General features: G+C 40.7%; 1 protein-coding gene across 2 annotated transcripts in view; it reads right to left on the bottom strand.

Annotated features, from left to right (window-relative positions):
* Positions 1–15163, bottom strand: part of TSHR (thyroid stimulating hormone receptor) — a 154223-nt gene that overhangs the window by 29190 nt on the left and 109870 nt on the right. For both annotated transcript variants that reach the window (XM_068557754.1, XM_068557822.1), the window contains exons 5-7: positions 13539–13613; positions 11741–11818; positions 8466–8534 (exon numbers count right to left, since the gene is read on the bottom strand). In XM_068557754.1, coding sequence (XP_068413855.1) covers positions 8466–8534; positions 11741–11818; positions 13539–13613 — 222 coding nt within the window. The remainder of the gene's footprint in view (positions 1–8465; positions 8535–11740; positions 11819–13538; positions 13614–15163) is intronic.

Consider the following 15163-nt stretch of genomic DNA (forward strand, 5'->3'; position numbering starts at 1 on the left):
TCTGCGGTGAAAGGAAAGACTTCTTGAAAGTCTTTCTAAATACAAATACTGGGAAGGGCTTATGAGAAAAGGACTGGTATCTCCTTTAAAAATAGGATAGACACTGCTACATGTGAGTATTCAATGCCTTTTCACTCTTTGGAGTATGTATACCTCTTTGAGAACCTCTTGGAAGAAATGAAATTCTTCCGAGAAAAGATATGTCAGATTTTTCATATGGTGGGGATGGGGGTGTGTAGGGAGAGGGGAGTTAAGAAGCCCTGCCCTGATTTAAGTGCCGTGTATCTCACAGTTAAGGAAGAACAGTGTGGTCAGAAAAATGAAGATGGTCAGGAATGAGCTGGGGAAGAATATCCAGTTGATGAACTCAGTATGATAGACATAGCTCACATCCTTCCCCATTGGACTCACACTTGGCACACAACAGCCATTCAGTAAAAACATGCTGGATGACTAAATCAAAGTCCAGTTGCTGGGTAACTCCTAGCTCAAGGCACCCTCTACATTATGTTTAAATGAGGATGTGTCAGAGGGAGGAGTGTGACACTGTGGTAAGGAAAGTTGTGGTTGCTGCTGAGCTTTGCTCTCTGGGGAGTTTTAGGATACATTTCAGCTCCAAGATAGAATTTGAGCCTGCATTTCCACAATCTCCTTAGGGCAAATGGGCGGACATCTGTTTATACTGTGAGACCCTCATGGGAATACTTCTGTGGGGAACTGTGTTTCCCTCTCATAGCATCAGTTATTTGGAAAATTAAAGAGAATTCCTGCCCAGCCCTCACTGTTCCATAAAAATCCTTTTGGTAGCAGAAATCAGGATACCTGCCTGTAAACAGTAAAAGGTGAGAAAATGCTCAAGGCTTCAACAGGCAGAGGTAAAAGCCAGCCTTGGAGCATATCCTACAAGCTGTTCAAATACTTACTCCATGAGAAATAATAGACTGCTTAATCCTGTAATCTTCTCTATCGTCATCTTTTCCCAGTGCTCCAAGCTGCAGTGTTTTGCTTGTAATAAGCTAATGTGTGATGCTAATTAGTACATGAATTGTGTTGACATCTCTGTTCATAACGATTAGTGTTTCAGTATGCTCTTAGCACATCAAAATGGTATTTTTTTCTGCCCAAATGTTTACTGTCAGATGGTAGCCTGTTGCTAGAATTTGACAATACAAAATAAAATACAGAGAATTAAATGTTCTGAGATAAGCAACATATCCCCATGCCAGATTGTGTGGAGAGGGTGGAAAAGAGGTTCCAAAGAATGAATGTGTGACTTAACTTGCGACTGAGAGCAGTTCAACTTCTGTTGAGCAAGGGATGCTTGTATTATTATTAATTTCACATCTGAGTGATGACAGTGTTCTTGGTTCCATATGAAATCACAGGACCATGTACTTTCGAGCATCTGCCATAATTTTCATGAACTTTTAATTACCCAACTGCTGCTGAGGCATCAGTGCTTGTTCTCAATGTGGAATTTGTCCAACTTGGCTGCAACCGTGTTCTTCAGTTACACTAAAAAAATAGGTCTAAGTGAGGTCAAATCTGCTAATTTCAGTAAACTGACATGAGGCAGATGATGGGGAATAATCACGCTTTTGGATGAGCAATTGTTTAAATTAGAAGTTAAAATATTTGAACATACTTCTGGAGGATTCAACAAATTGCTAACATGCCATGTACAGTCTTTGAACACTATTAGGGTAATTATAGAATACTGATGTGTTTACGTTAGTTTTAAATCACAATTAGTATTGAGGATAGAGGCAACAGCTCGATGTTAAAATCACAAAGTGAATACTATTTTGTTATTACTATGGAAACCTGACCTCTGTTTTCTCCATCTACAGCTCAACCCTTATTTATCTTCCTCTAGTTCCAGGCATCTTTATCATGATTATCATCTTGATTTTACCTTGGATTTATAGGATACCTTTTAATGGAGTGCATAAAGCTAAGAAAAATTTAGTTTCCATCAACCAGGAATCACAAACTTAGGGTAGAATGAATAGATGGAATGTTGTTTTATAATAGGAGCAGAGATTTAAGTTCAGATTTAAAATACTGATTGGAAAAAAAGATCTTTGTTTTATTTTATGATTGGATCTGAACTTTCAAACCCTAAAATATTTTTGTCCAGATACTTCTTATCTTTATCCCATGTTTGCCATTTAAACTTTACCAGGAATTGGGAGAAATAAACTACATATTTCATCACACAATGGTCATCCTCACTGAATACCTACATCTAGACCAGATGTCCACAAACTATGACCATGTGGTCACATTCTGCCTGTCACCAATTCTTGTAAATAAAATTTAATTGAAATACGGCCATGCTCATTTGTTTATGAATTATCTGTGGCTACTTTCACACTACAATGGCAGAGTTGAGTAGCTGTGACTGAGATCTTATGTCCTACAATGGCAGAGTTGAGTAGCTGTGACTGAGATCTTATGTCCCACAAAGCCCAAAATATTTGTTATCTGGGCCTTTCCAGAAAAAGTTTGCTGATCTCAGATCTAGACTTCTAAAAATCAGGAAACAAATGACTCTCAGTTAAGAAATATTGCCCACATTTGTTAAACCCTTCCAAATTTTACATAAAAATGTCAAGAAAGTATGTGAAAATGGTGCATTGATTTCTTTCCTGTGTTTCAAGGGATAGTTGTAGTGACTAGAACAGACTGTATGTAATTCAGGGAATCAGTGAGTTAAAATCCATTGTTTTCATCAGAATAACTCTCTCCCATCAACCAAGCCTCTCACAGAGTCCATGATATGGTCTAAGGAGAAAGCTGGTAGGAAGGTAGAGACCGTTTCCCTACATAATCTTTTCATAGGTTTAACTTCAGAAGACCACAGGATGATCTGAAACTTTACTGGCTCTTAAGATTCTCCATAGCCTGCCTCTTGAATAAACCTTGTTAAATTTACCTGCCTCCGAACAAGGCAGTATATCAAAAGATTCTCCTTGAGTAGCTTTCCCCAAAAAGTGTTCTGTGGAACACCAGTCCAGAGAGGTACTCCTGGAACCAAGAACTCCCTGAGAAGCTCTGCATACTGTATCCCCCTACTGGATATTAGTAATTCAGATTATTCTATCAAAAGACCCAAGAAGTCCACCTGTATACTTTAACTTTATAAGGTCATGAATAGCTTTTTAAAAAGTAACACTGGTTAATTTACCATGGAAAGAGAGCTTAAGGAACATAGTTTGGGAAATTCCCTCCCCTCCCCCAAATTATTATACCTACATCTAGACCAGATGTCCACAAACTATTCTCTTACCACAAATTTTTCTCTTACCACAAAAGCTAGGGAGAAGTTGGGATAGAAATTATTGTTCCATTGTTATTTTTTTCATTTTTTCAATAAAAATGTGTCTAAACTCCTTTGATATTCTGCAGCTGACTTTATGACCAAAACTATAAAATAACAGGCTACTAGATTTACACTGAGATCCACTTAGCAGAACAGTCTGCTGATTACAGAAGATTCACTTTGGAAATCTCTTGAAGTGTCTGTGGAGTTCTCTAAACATGACCAAAAGGCCAATTATGAGCAGGCATGAGAAGTTCTGAAGCAAAATGATGAACACACATAGGCTGACTTTAACCCCAAATCTTTGAATTTAATAACATTTGATCATGCCAGCCTTTTCATCAAGGTGTCCCTCACTCAGACCTCATTTGGAAGCTGGTTGAGTTGGTGACCTTGCTGCATTGGTTAAAGTCAGGTTCTCCCTGATAAATGACACCGTTGCTTGGTGTGACTGTTCTCTGAAACTTCTGGTTGTGCCTTGAGTCTTGAGTGACCTCCTTTCTCTCACATGAGTCCACTCTTTCCAGCTACAAGATCTTTTAGCTTCTGTATTTCATGACTTTAAAAGACTAAGAAGTGTAAATATTCTCCTGGGCTAAGAAACAAGTGGCAGTGGCGAGAGGAGTTGGGTGTCCAAGCCTTACTGGTGGCTGGTAAGTCAGCAATTATGAATCCCAGCAGGGCACAGGGGAGTCTTGAGTCAGGAGATCCAGTTTCTGGCTTTGGCTTGGCCACTTGATAGCTCTATCAAATGTAAAAAGCCAGGGCTTCCCTGGTGGCGCAGTGGTTAAGAATCCGCCTGCCAATGCAGGGGACACGGGTTCGAGCCCTGGTCTGGGAAGATCCCACATGCTGCGGAGCAGCTGGGCCCGTGAGCCACAGCTACTGAGCCTGCGCGTCTGGAGCCTGTGCTCCGCAACAAGAGAGGCCGCGATACTGAGAGGCCCACGCACCGCGATGAAGAGTGGCCCCCACTTGCTGCAACTAGAGAAAGCCCTCGCACAGAAACGAAGACCCAACACAGCCATAAATTAAAAAAAAAAAAAAAAAAAAGTAAAAAGCCATATTTAAAAAAAAGCCATGTGTTCACTTTGGGCTTCATTCCTTTATCTGTAAAATGTGACTATTGGACAAGAGTGATAACATACTCCACAGCTGTGGTTCTTGACCTTTGCTTTACATTGGACTCACCTGGGGAGATTTTAAAATTCCCATGCCTTGGCTACCCTCAGACCAATTAAACCAGAATTTCTGGTGGTAAAGCCTAGGCATCAGGGCTTCCAAATCTCTTCAGGTGATTCAAATTTGCAGCCAATACCAAGAACCATGCTCTGCAGACCTTAAAGTCTGAATTTTAAAGGAGGCAAGAATATACAATGGAGAAAAGACAGCCTCTTCAATAAGTGGTGCTGGAAAAACTGGACAGCTACACGTAAAAGAATGAAATTAGAACACTCCCTAACACCATACACAAAAATAAACTCAAAATGGATTAAAGGCCTAAATGTAAGGCCAGATACTATCAAACTCTTAGAGGAAAACATAGGCAGAACACTCTATGGCATAAATCACAGCAAAATCCTTTTGACCCACCTCCTAGAGACATGGAAATAAAAACAAAAATAAACAAATGGGACCTAATGAAACTTAAAAGCTTTTGCACAACAAAGGAAACCATAAACAAGACGAAAAGACATCCCTCAGAATGGGAGAAAGTATTTGCAAACGAAGCAACTGACAAAGGATTAATCTCCAAAATTTACAAGCAGCACATGCAACTCAATATCAAAAAAACAAACAACCCAATCGAAAAATGGGCAGAAGACCTAAATAGACATTTCTCCAAAGAAGATATACAGATGGCCAACAAACACATGAAAGGATGCTCAACATCACTAATCATTAGAGAAATGCAAATCAAAACTACAATGTGATACCATCTCACACCGGTCAGAATGGCCATCATCAAAAAATCTAGAAACAATAAATGCTGGAGAGGGTGTGGAGAAAAGGGAACACTCTTGCACTGTTGGTGGGAATGTAAATTGATACAGCCACTATGGAGAACAGTATGGAAGTTCCTTTAAAAACTAAAAATAGAACTACAGTATACCCCAGCAATCCCACTACTGGGCATATACCCTGAGAAAACCATAATTCAAAAAGAGTCATGTACCACAATGTTCATTGCAGCTCTATTTACAATAGCCAGGACATGGAAGCAACCTAAGTGTCCATCAACAGATGAATGGATAAAGAAGATGTGGCACATATATACAATGGAATACTACTCAGCCATAAAAAGAAATGAAATTGAGTTATTTGTAGTGAGGTGGATGGACCTAGAGTCTGTCATACAGAGTGAAGTAAGTCAGAAAGAGAAAAACAAATACTGTATGCTAACACATATATATGGAATCTAAAAAAAAAAAAAAAAGGTCATGAAGAACCTAGTGGCAAGACGGGAATAAAGATGCAGACCCACTAGAGAATGGACTTGAGGACACGGGGAGGGGGAAGGGTAAGCTGGGACAAAGTGAGAGAGTGGTAGTGTATATATGGACATATGTACACTAACAGGTGTGAAGTGGGTGGCTGGGGGGAAGCAGTCACGTGGCACAGGGAGATCAGCTCGGTGCTTTGTGACCAGCTGGACGGGTGGGATAGGGAGGGTGGGAGGGAGGGAGACACAAGAGGGAAGAGATATGGGGATATATGTGTATGTATGACTGATTCGCTTTGTTATAAGGCAGAAGCTAACACACCATTGTAAAGCAATTATACTCCAATGAAAACGTTAAAAAATAAATAATAAATAAATAAGTTGAATCCAAGAGGTTCAAGTTATGACAGTGATGGGCATGGAGCTCATACACCTGGGTCCTCCATCTAGGAAGGAATTGTTTATCCAGCTGCTGGGCCTACTGTCAGGAGAAAAGCTTTAGCTATCAGTCCCTGGGATTGCCTCAGCTGCAGAGAATGGTCTCACCTAAGGACACCTATCTTAGGGTAGCTTAAATCTAATGACCAAAGAAGATGAGAGTATAGCTGTCTGGCCATTTTAGCGAAACAGGACAACTCTAGGCCATATTTAGCTCCAGAGTTCTCTGTCAGGTCAGCCAACTTTTCCTGCTACCCCATCTTGCTTTGCTGTTATACCCTCCCTTCCGTATTTGTAGATTCCAGGAGCACTCCTCAGTAAACATCCTGCACACTAAAAAAGAAAAAGAAAATTAAATGAAAGATTGTGTGAGATTTGAACGATAAAGTAAAGATAGAAGTAGGGTCTCTCCAATACTGTAAATAAATCTGATGTATAAGTATTCATGTTACTCTGTTGAGTCTTTTCAGACTTCCCCCATAATTATGTCTTTAAACAAATGACTAATATCAACCCAGATGAGCCTACAACTAGGCAATCTAGATATAGGTACTCTGATCTTCACTTAACAAAGACTAAGAAACCCAAAAGCCTGGTAAAGAGTGAGACCCCACTTCAAACAGAACTTAGGAAGCCACGCCAAGGTATAATGACTTTGAACTTATTAACCTATGTTGTGCAGGTAATTTAACTCACCCTGCTCAAGTTGGTCAATGGGCCAGCAGCATCAGTATCACCTGGGAGCTTGTTAGAAATGCAGAATCCTGGGGCTCACCCCAGATCTACTTAATCAGATTCTGCATTTTAACAAGACCCCCCAGATCGTTTATATGCTCAATAAAGTTTGAGAAGCACCGTAGAGCACAACAGATCTAGAACCATAGGCCTTAAGATTTTGCAATGATCGTTTCCAGAATATAAAACAACTATGTATGAAATGTTTAAAGGGAAAAAAAAAAAGATGGAATTACAAAAATGAGCAGGCAAACTTTTAAAGAAACAAATAGAACTTCTGGAATGGAAAAAATACAATTGTTTAAAAATACTCAATAAACTGTCATAAAACAAATCAAACACAAGAACCTATTGTTTGTTGCTTCAGCTGACTCTTACGCATGGTAGTTTCTTCTTTTCCTATGTGTGATTTTTGACTGTAAGTACCTATTTGATTGATTTTAAAAATCTGGGCCTGCACTGGGGTTCTTTCCTCTGCAGAGGTTTGCGTTTATTTCTGCCAGGAGTCCAGAGGTTCTACTAGTGTGGTCCCACTCCAGCTCTCATCCAGGTTCCCTGGCTTAATCCAGCAGTCTCAGGTTTACATCACTTCTCCACCTTCTCACTGACTAGAGTCTAGTCTCCTGGCACCACTGATGTTGGCAGCTGCCCCCAAGGGAACTGCACCCTCTGTAAGCACCCACCATTTTGGTTTCAGCTACTGGTTTGTTAGTTGTTTCATTTTCCTCTCTTAGGGATATGACATAAAATATAATTTTTCAAAATATATCACCTAGTTCTTTCGTAGTAGAAACAAATTATCTAGTTCACCATACTGTGGAAAGCAGACTCTACTAAAGCTCTTTGTCATTTATTAGCTATTAGGTTAAATCACACACCAGTATGGCTGAATCAGTCTACCAGTTCTTAGACACAAAGTATGCTCCAGCATGGATACTGGGGACCACAGAGATCTGATAGAAAGGTACAACAAAGACAGAGACCCATGTTAATGACTATCTTTTTGTCAATATCCTGTTCTAGGCATTATTTATTTGCAGAGAAGGCAAAATCTGGATATGGCTTTTCAGCTATTTCTAACTGAATCAAATATAAACTGACACCTTTCCCGAAAGTATGTCAGATAAAACGAAAAGAAAAGCCTTACCTTCTGAATAGCTTTGGACTTAATTAAAGACACCCCTTTACTTCATGTACATGGTAGATGAACATTTACACACACACACACACACACACACACACACACACACACTCCTACAAGATGATAGAAGGTGACACCATTGTTCTCCATTTTATTATGGATAAAAGCTTTGGGATTTAGAATTGGAGTTCATGTGTGTCCACTAAATCTGGCTCTTGTCAAGTTTCTTAACATTATCCCCAAGTCTTGGTCATGCTAACTCTGGGGTTGAGGAATGCTCTGGTGGAACCTATCTCTAGCAGAATTCTGACCCACTGAATGGTCCTTCTTGGGGGAGGGAGTGTAGGGCAGGATAGTGGTTTCCATGGCAACCCTTGACTTACACAGCATCCAGCTTTGTCCCATTGAAAGCATGTCCTTGGATTGAAGTAAAGCCATTGTTGTATAGTTTCCTATAATCAACAGAGAGAGGAGAAATCAGTGACCTATAAGAGGTAGTGCTGGCCCTTCCCTGAGGGTTGCGCTTCATTTCTTCAGTGCCAGAGATGTGCATGAAAGTTCTTAGGCCCTACAAGAAAACTTTACAGTACGTCTTATTTGGGACATGGAATAGTGTTTTCCAGTTTGAATCCCCATTCTCCAGACTTAACTCCTAGAGCTTTAAGCTGTTTCCCAGAAGCAGATTCACTTTAATGAACAAAGATTTACAGTCATTAAGGATTTTTTAAAAAATGTTCTACATATACTCAAAAAACTGGGGTTTCAGGAAATAGTTAACCCAATGTCAATGATGGAGGAATAAGTGCAGTTTCTCAAGATGAGCACTTTAAAAGACATTATTCATCTGAATGCATAGGTTTTATATTTTTCTCTTTAAAATGTTGTTTCACATTTATATTCATATTTTTAATCCTCAGGGTGTATCATACATTAAATGCTTAATTAAATGGTTGAGGACTGAATCAAATTGAACTTCAAAAACAAATCTAAGAAAATAGATAGACCATGGCCTTTTGGGGAAGTTTTAATGTTTTAACTTGTTGCTATGTTTCTGCAACTAATTAATTCATACAGTGATCCTAAGGGCTGGACTGAAGCATTATCTCCTCTATTTCCTAGTCAGGTTATTGAGATATGGAGGTGATTTGCCAAAGCCGCACTGATGCACAGCTGTCGGGAATCAGGATTTCTGAACTCAAAAGCAATTCTTCCCACCCACCAAAAGGACACATCCTTTTTGCTGGAAAAGGAGCTCCAGCCTTGGGAACTCTGGTCTACACAGGGGTGCATGGGGGTTCCTGGGGGCTACTGGCATGAGGTAAGAGAAGGCTGCCATGTCCACAATCAGGCACAGTGAGTGGCGATTGTAGGGGAACTCTGAAAACTATGGCAGTGCCTCCTGTGAACTCTGGTAACACAGTAAGAAGCACACAGGAGACTCCAAACTTGGAATTAGACCTGGCTCTGTCACTTCATAGTAGGTGACCCTGAGAACTTCTCAACCTCAATTATCTGCAGTTTTCCTTGTCTGTAAAAATATGATAAAATAATACCTAATCAAAAGGTTACTGGGAGGATAGAATAGCTATACACTTAACAAGTAAGGTGTGGACACTTATGAGATGACCATGTTAAAATGAATACCTTGAAAACTTGGATTTATCTTATGTAGTTGTGAAGAACTAAGAGGCAATCCTTGTTTGTTTTTTGTTTTGTTTTAAATAATTACACAATGAGTTTAATTCCTGCTACTAAGGTGTCCTGGGGGAAGACTGCAATGCACAGGGACGCTAAGCACAGAGGCTGAGAAAGCTTTATAGGTAAGTTAATTTTTTCTGAAGTAGAGTTCGTTAATGAAGGTGTGAGAATTGTACATTTGGCATTTCTATTTTCCCAAACTTTGCTGAGAGGCCTGGACAATAAAAATGTTCTTTGTTGGAATTACATTTCAAAGATTAAATAAAACTCTTATTGGACAAGTAGGTCTCAAAAAGGGAAAATAGTGAAGAAAGAAAAACATAGTAAAGAAAGAAAGAACAAAGGGTTGCAAACTTTGATTGAAACTCTATCCTACCAGGAATATGGGTACAAAGTTTGCTGTTGGACACATACCCTTTCACGTTTGTAGTTTTTTGAGCCTGAGCTTTAAAGAAGCCAGGACTTTTGCAGGTATGTAGAAATAATCATCTGAAAAGATAATGGACAAGCTATGCCATCCCCACCTCTAGATTTCAGGAAAGTTAAGGTTCCTTCATTCAGAGGTTTATCAAATGCCTACTGGGCCCCATGCTGGGTGTGAGAAAAACAGCAGCTTTCCCTTGAGAGGGCTGCTTGGGATATGGGTCCTTAGAAAAAGATGTCAAAAGGTGGAGGTAACATTCTGCAAAGAAATTAAGACCGGTGTTTATATACAATGAGTGGAAAATGGCACAATGGAAGGCTTTACAGAAGAGGTAAATGGCCTTGAGGTTTGGGGACTGAGCAGGATAAACCCCAGTCTTTGCTGTGCTGTCAAATGAAATGGTGGCTGAGGAGTCTCTTGTCTTATCAAGAGAGCTCTCCCCATTTTTCGAGAAGGATGAATGGAAATGCTCCACTGTGGATAGAGTCCCAGAGGTTGAGATAGCCTCACAGGGTCAAGACTGCTCGACTTGGAATGCTTGGAAACTGCCTCTTCAAAGAGTCTTGTGGAGGCTTGGATCAATTTTGCTGGGTGATAATTCAATCAGGTTTGCATACGATGAAGAACCCTTGGACTGTAGTGTGACTGGAGAAAAGGAGCTGGGTGACAATCTGGGCAAAACCCCCATCAGGCCTGAACCTGGGCAGTGGTACTGAAACTAGAGAGACGGAATCCTTTGGACGTAGTCCCAACTCTACTTTGTAGCTAATTTGATGAGAGGGGAATTATTTACCGGCTTGGAGAATTAACTTATCTTTTGTACCTCTATTAAATCTCCTTCATTAGAACATTCTGTGAATTTCCCTGATCTAGCATTTCTTTTGAACAACGAAAGAGCAGAACCCATTCAAACTCTGGAAAAATGATGATGTTTTCTATTCAATATCCCTTCATAGGAGCTTAATAATAGTTTGTGATGACACAGTTGAAGTATGAGTGCAGAGTATGAAAAGCCCTTAGCATCACGATTTTCTAGCTCAGTGACCTTGGGAAAGTCACTTAAATTTGCTTTAACCCCAGGTTCTTCCTCTATTCAATGGGAATACTAGAACCCAGACTACTATAAGGCCTGCAGGCCAAATCTGGCCCACTGGCTGTTTTTGTAAATAAAATTTTGTTGGAACATAGCCATGCTCATTAGTTTATATATTGTGGATGGCTGCTTTTGCCCTGCAATGGCAGAGTTGAACAGTTGCCACAAAGGCCATGTGGTCTGTAAACTCTGAATGGTCCTTTACAGATAAAGTGCGCTGACCACTTCTGTAAGGGAATACTCTCGTCTTGTTACCTAAACCACTTCGTCACCTGTAGAGCACGACACCATGAGGCACTACTCTTATTTAACTATGTGAAACCCTCGGTAGACCATAGAGCACATACTATATGCCAGTACGATTCTTGGATGGCCTGTGGAAATATTACAGTGACCCAAATAAATACTTCATTCTTGGCAGGAGTGGAACTGCCAATACTCACAGCGTCAAGGTTTCATTGCACAGGCCCTGAAAAGCATTCGCAGGGATCGAAGTCATGTAGGGGTTGTCTGTAATTTCACTGCAGGAGAGGAACAAAAACACCTGGTGAAAAAAATGCTTTCTGGGCTTCCCTGGTGGCGCAGTGGTTAAGAATCCGCCTGCCGTTGCAGGGGACACGGGTTCGAGCCCTGGTCCAGGAAGATCCCACATGCCGCGGAGCAACTAAGCCCGTGCGCCACAACTACTGAGCCTGCGCTCTAGAGCCCGTGAGCCACAACTACTGAAGCCCATGCACCTAGAGCCTGTGCTCAGCAACAAGAGAAGCCACCGCAATGAGAAGCCCGCGCACCGCAATGAAGAGTAGCCCCCGCTTACCGCAACTAGAGAAAGCCCGCGCACAGCAACAAAGACCCAACAGAGCCAAAAATAAAATAAAAATGCTTTCCTTCTGGAGCTGGGCTCTTGCTGCACATATGCACTTAAATAAATAACCTGACACAATTCAGTTTTATCATTTCTTTTTAGGTGTCATTGATCCATTGATACTAGCTGTTGGTGGCTCAGAGGTCCGGTGAGGTGGTGAGAGCTGTCCTAGGTGGACATACACTCAGAGCCCCACACGTGCAGTGAGCAAGCGAGCTTTGGGTGTGGGCTGAGGTTCCTGACAATCCTCACGTGCAAGGGGAGCAGGTGGGTCTCAGAGATTTCTCATGAATCTCTGACAAATACTTTGTCCAGAGCAACTCGTTTTCTCAGCGTGTGGAACCCCTAAAAAGGGTTGCTAGAATGGGATCAATTGATTTCATTTCATGAGTATTACTGAAGTGCCCTCCACTTGCAAGACAGATACTCCTAGAGAACATTTCTATGCCAGTCTAGCTGCTGGAAGACGGCCTGTATTTTGAACTGAGCTCTTCTGCAGCAAAGAAGCATGGGCATTTTTTCTAACAAAATCCCAAGAGTTTGGATCCTGTCATTCTACATTTTGCTGATTCTATAGTTAAAACTCAATCTGTAATTCTCTCTGCATATGTCCTTTCACTTCTAAACAACTAGTAAGATACTCAACTGTGTCATTGATTTTGGAAAAGAGCACCATGGCCCCAATCAGAAGTCACAGGAAGTAGTTTGAGCACCACTCACAACTGCTCCTTGGGACTCTCCTCAGACAAAATCCCTTAGGTTTTCTATTCCTCAGTTGCCTCATTTGTTTAGTGGAAAAATTGTAACTTCCTTTTATGTCTTGTAAGGTGGTTGAGAGGAGCAAATATGATAACACATGGGAGAGTGAAAAGCTATGAAAAACTATGTGAAAAATAAAGTATCATCAAATTCCTTCTATTCAAACAATCCCAGCAGCAAACAAATATGCCATAGTTTCTCCCATTAAAAACAAAAAACCAAAAAACCCTTTTCTCCGTATTCAGTATGCTCCAACTACTGAGGCATTTTCTGCTTCTTTTTTGTAGTAAAAGTTCCCTAAAGAGTTTGTTATGGTCACTCTCTCTAATTCCCCCTTCTGGTTCTTTCTTGAGCCCACTCCAACCAGACTTCTCCACCCCCCAGAACCCCACTGGAAGCGTTCTCTTCAGAATCACCGATGCCCCGTATTACTAAACCCAATGGCCATTTCTCAGTTCTTGCCGTACTTCATCCATTAGTGCATTTGTCACAGCTGATCACTGCTTCCTCCTTGAAAGAACTGCTTCACTTGGTTTCAACCAACCCCTCTGGCTGCAGCCTAGTTCTTGTCAGTGGCAAGTACAATATTGCCAAATATTGCATATGTGCACACTTACAGTATGAAGAATACATCAGTGGAATAAACTTTGGTCAGGTCTGGGAATACTCTAAGTCCAGTGTTGAAAATGCCACTAAAGTACATGAAAAAGAAGAACAAGAGAACAGAAATAAGGTAAGAAAATCAACACATAGGAAGTAGAATAATGTAATAGCTAAAAGTATGTGTTCTGAAGTCAGACGGATCAAATCCTAAGTCCTTCATTAATTATCTGAGAGACCATGGCAAGTTCTAATCCTTGGATGAAATGATGCTCCCTGAAGGTACAAGAATCTAACCCAGTCCACCAGTGTCAATACATCTTTTCTGTTTAGAAGAATCTGGGGATTGTTTGAACCAAGTGGGATTCCTAGAAATAGGAATTCAGGTTTCTTTTCGTGTGTGTGTGTGTGTGTGTGTGTGTGATTTCCTTGTTTTAACTGGAGGACGTTATGCGTGTGTTGGGGGGAAGGGAGGGTAGAATAAGGAGAGGATGGGACAGGAAGACAATATAATTACCCAACTCCAAGCCAGGCTTCTTCTTTCAAACTCTATATTATATTGTGTTCATTATTTTACCAAGAATGGTATTCTCATGGCAGTCACTTGAGAATACCATGGCAGCAGTACCAGAAAAATATGTCCAGATAAGGGAGGAAATCAGTCAAAGACAATATCTTCACTCTCCAAAGCTGTGTCATCAGGGCAAAATGTCAAGACTAAAACGTGCATTGACAGCATGAATACAAAAACTCTCAAACTCTGGATGCCTCTCAGACTTGGTTGGTTTAACATTTCTTGCAGCTACTAGAACATAGGTAGTGGATTTAGTGATTTTTTTGAGAGCTTCGGTATGACATGGTGAGAACTTGTAACTACCAGTAAATCTTTAAAGGAAGTCTTCCAGTAGAGAAAATTCTAGTCCCATTGCTGTACCATCAAAGGCAAATTCTGACCCGACTCCTTCTAGAGGAGAAGGCATATGATTTGAAGAGGAAGCAGAGCCTGAGATCTCAAAAAAGCAAATGGGACATTCCAAATAACAAAGGAGAGATGTAAGATTCCATGACATATATTTGAAGAACAGTAAACAAACTAGTTCAATTGCAATAGCTGTTTATGTGGAAGAGTGGGGTGGGGAGACCCAGAGTTAAGTGGGGACCATACTGAAAAGGGCTGGAAATGCCATATTAGGGACTTGGACCAAGACCTGTCTATTCTTCAAAACCCCGAACAAGTCCATCTCCTTCTGGATGTCTCCTCTAATTACCTGCACCCCCAGATAATGTATGTACCCCTTATTTGTCACTTACCATTGTTCTCCTAGGGGAGGAACTTTTCAATTCCATATATAATATCTTCTTTAACTAGATTGTAAGCTTCTTGAAGGCAAGGACAATGTTTTTTTATCCTACATGTTCCCCACTGAGCCCTGCACATAGTAGGGGACCATCATATCAAAGAGTTACTGATGGATTGAAACTCAAAGTCCACACAGGAGTGATTGCCTTGTGCAATAAATTTTTATTACTCCCCAGATACCCTTTCAGCCACATTTCACATCCATATCCTCTTCTGTTCTCCTGGCATCTCCCACCCCTACCTCTTCAATACTGAACTATTTTTCATTCCCCAAACAAGGCA

Source organism: Eschrichtius robustus, chromosome 1, assembly GCF_028021215.1.
Source record: "Eschrichtius robustus isolate mEscRob2 chromosome 1, mEscRob2.pri, whole genome shotgun sequence".
Taxonomy (NCBI): domain Eukaryota; kingdom Metazoa; phylum Chordata; class Mammalia; order Artiodactyla; family Eschrichtiidae; genus Eschrichtius; species Eschrichtius robustus.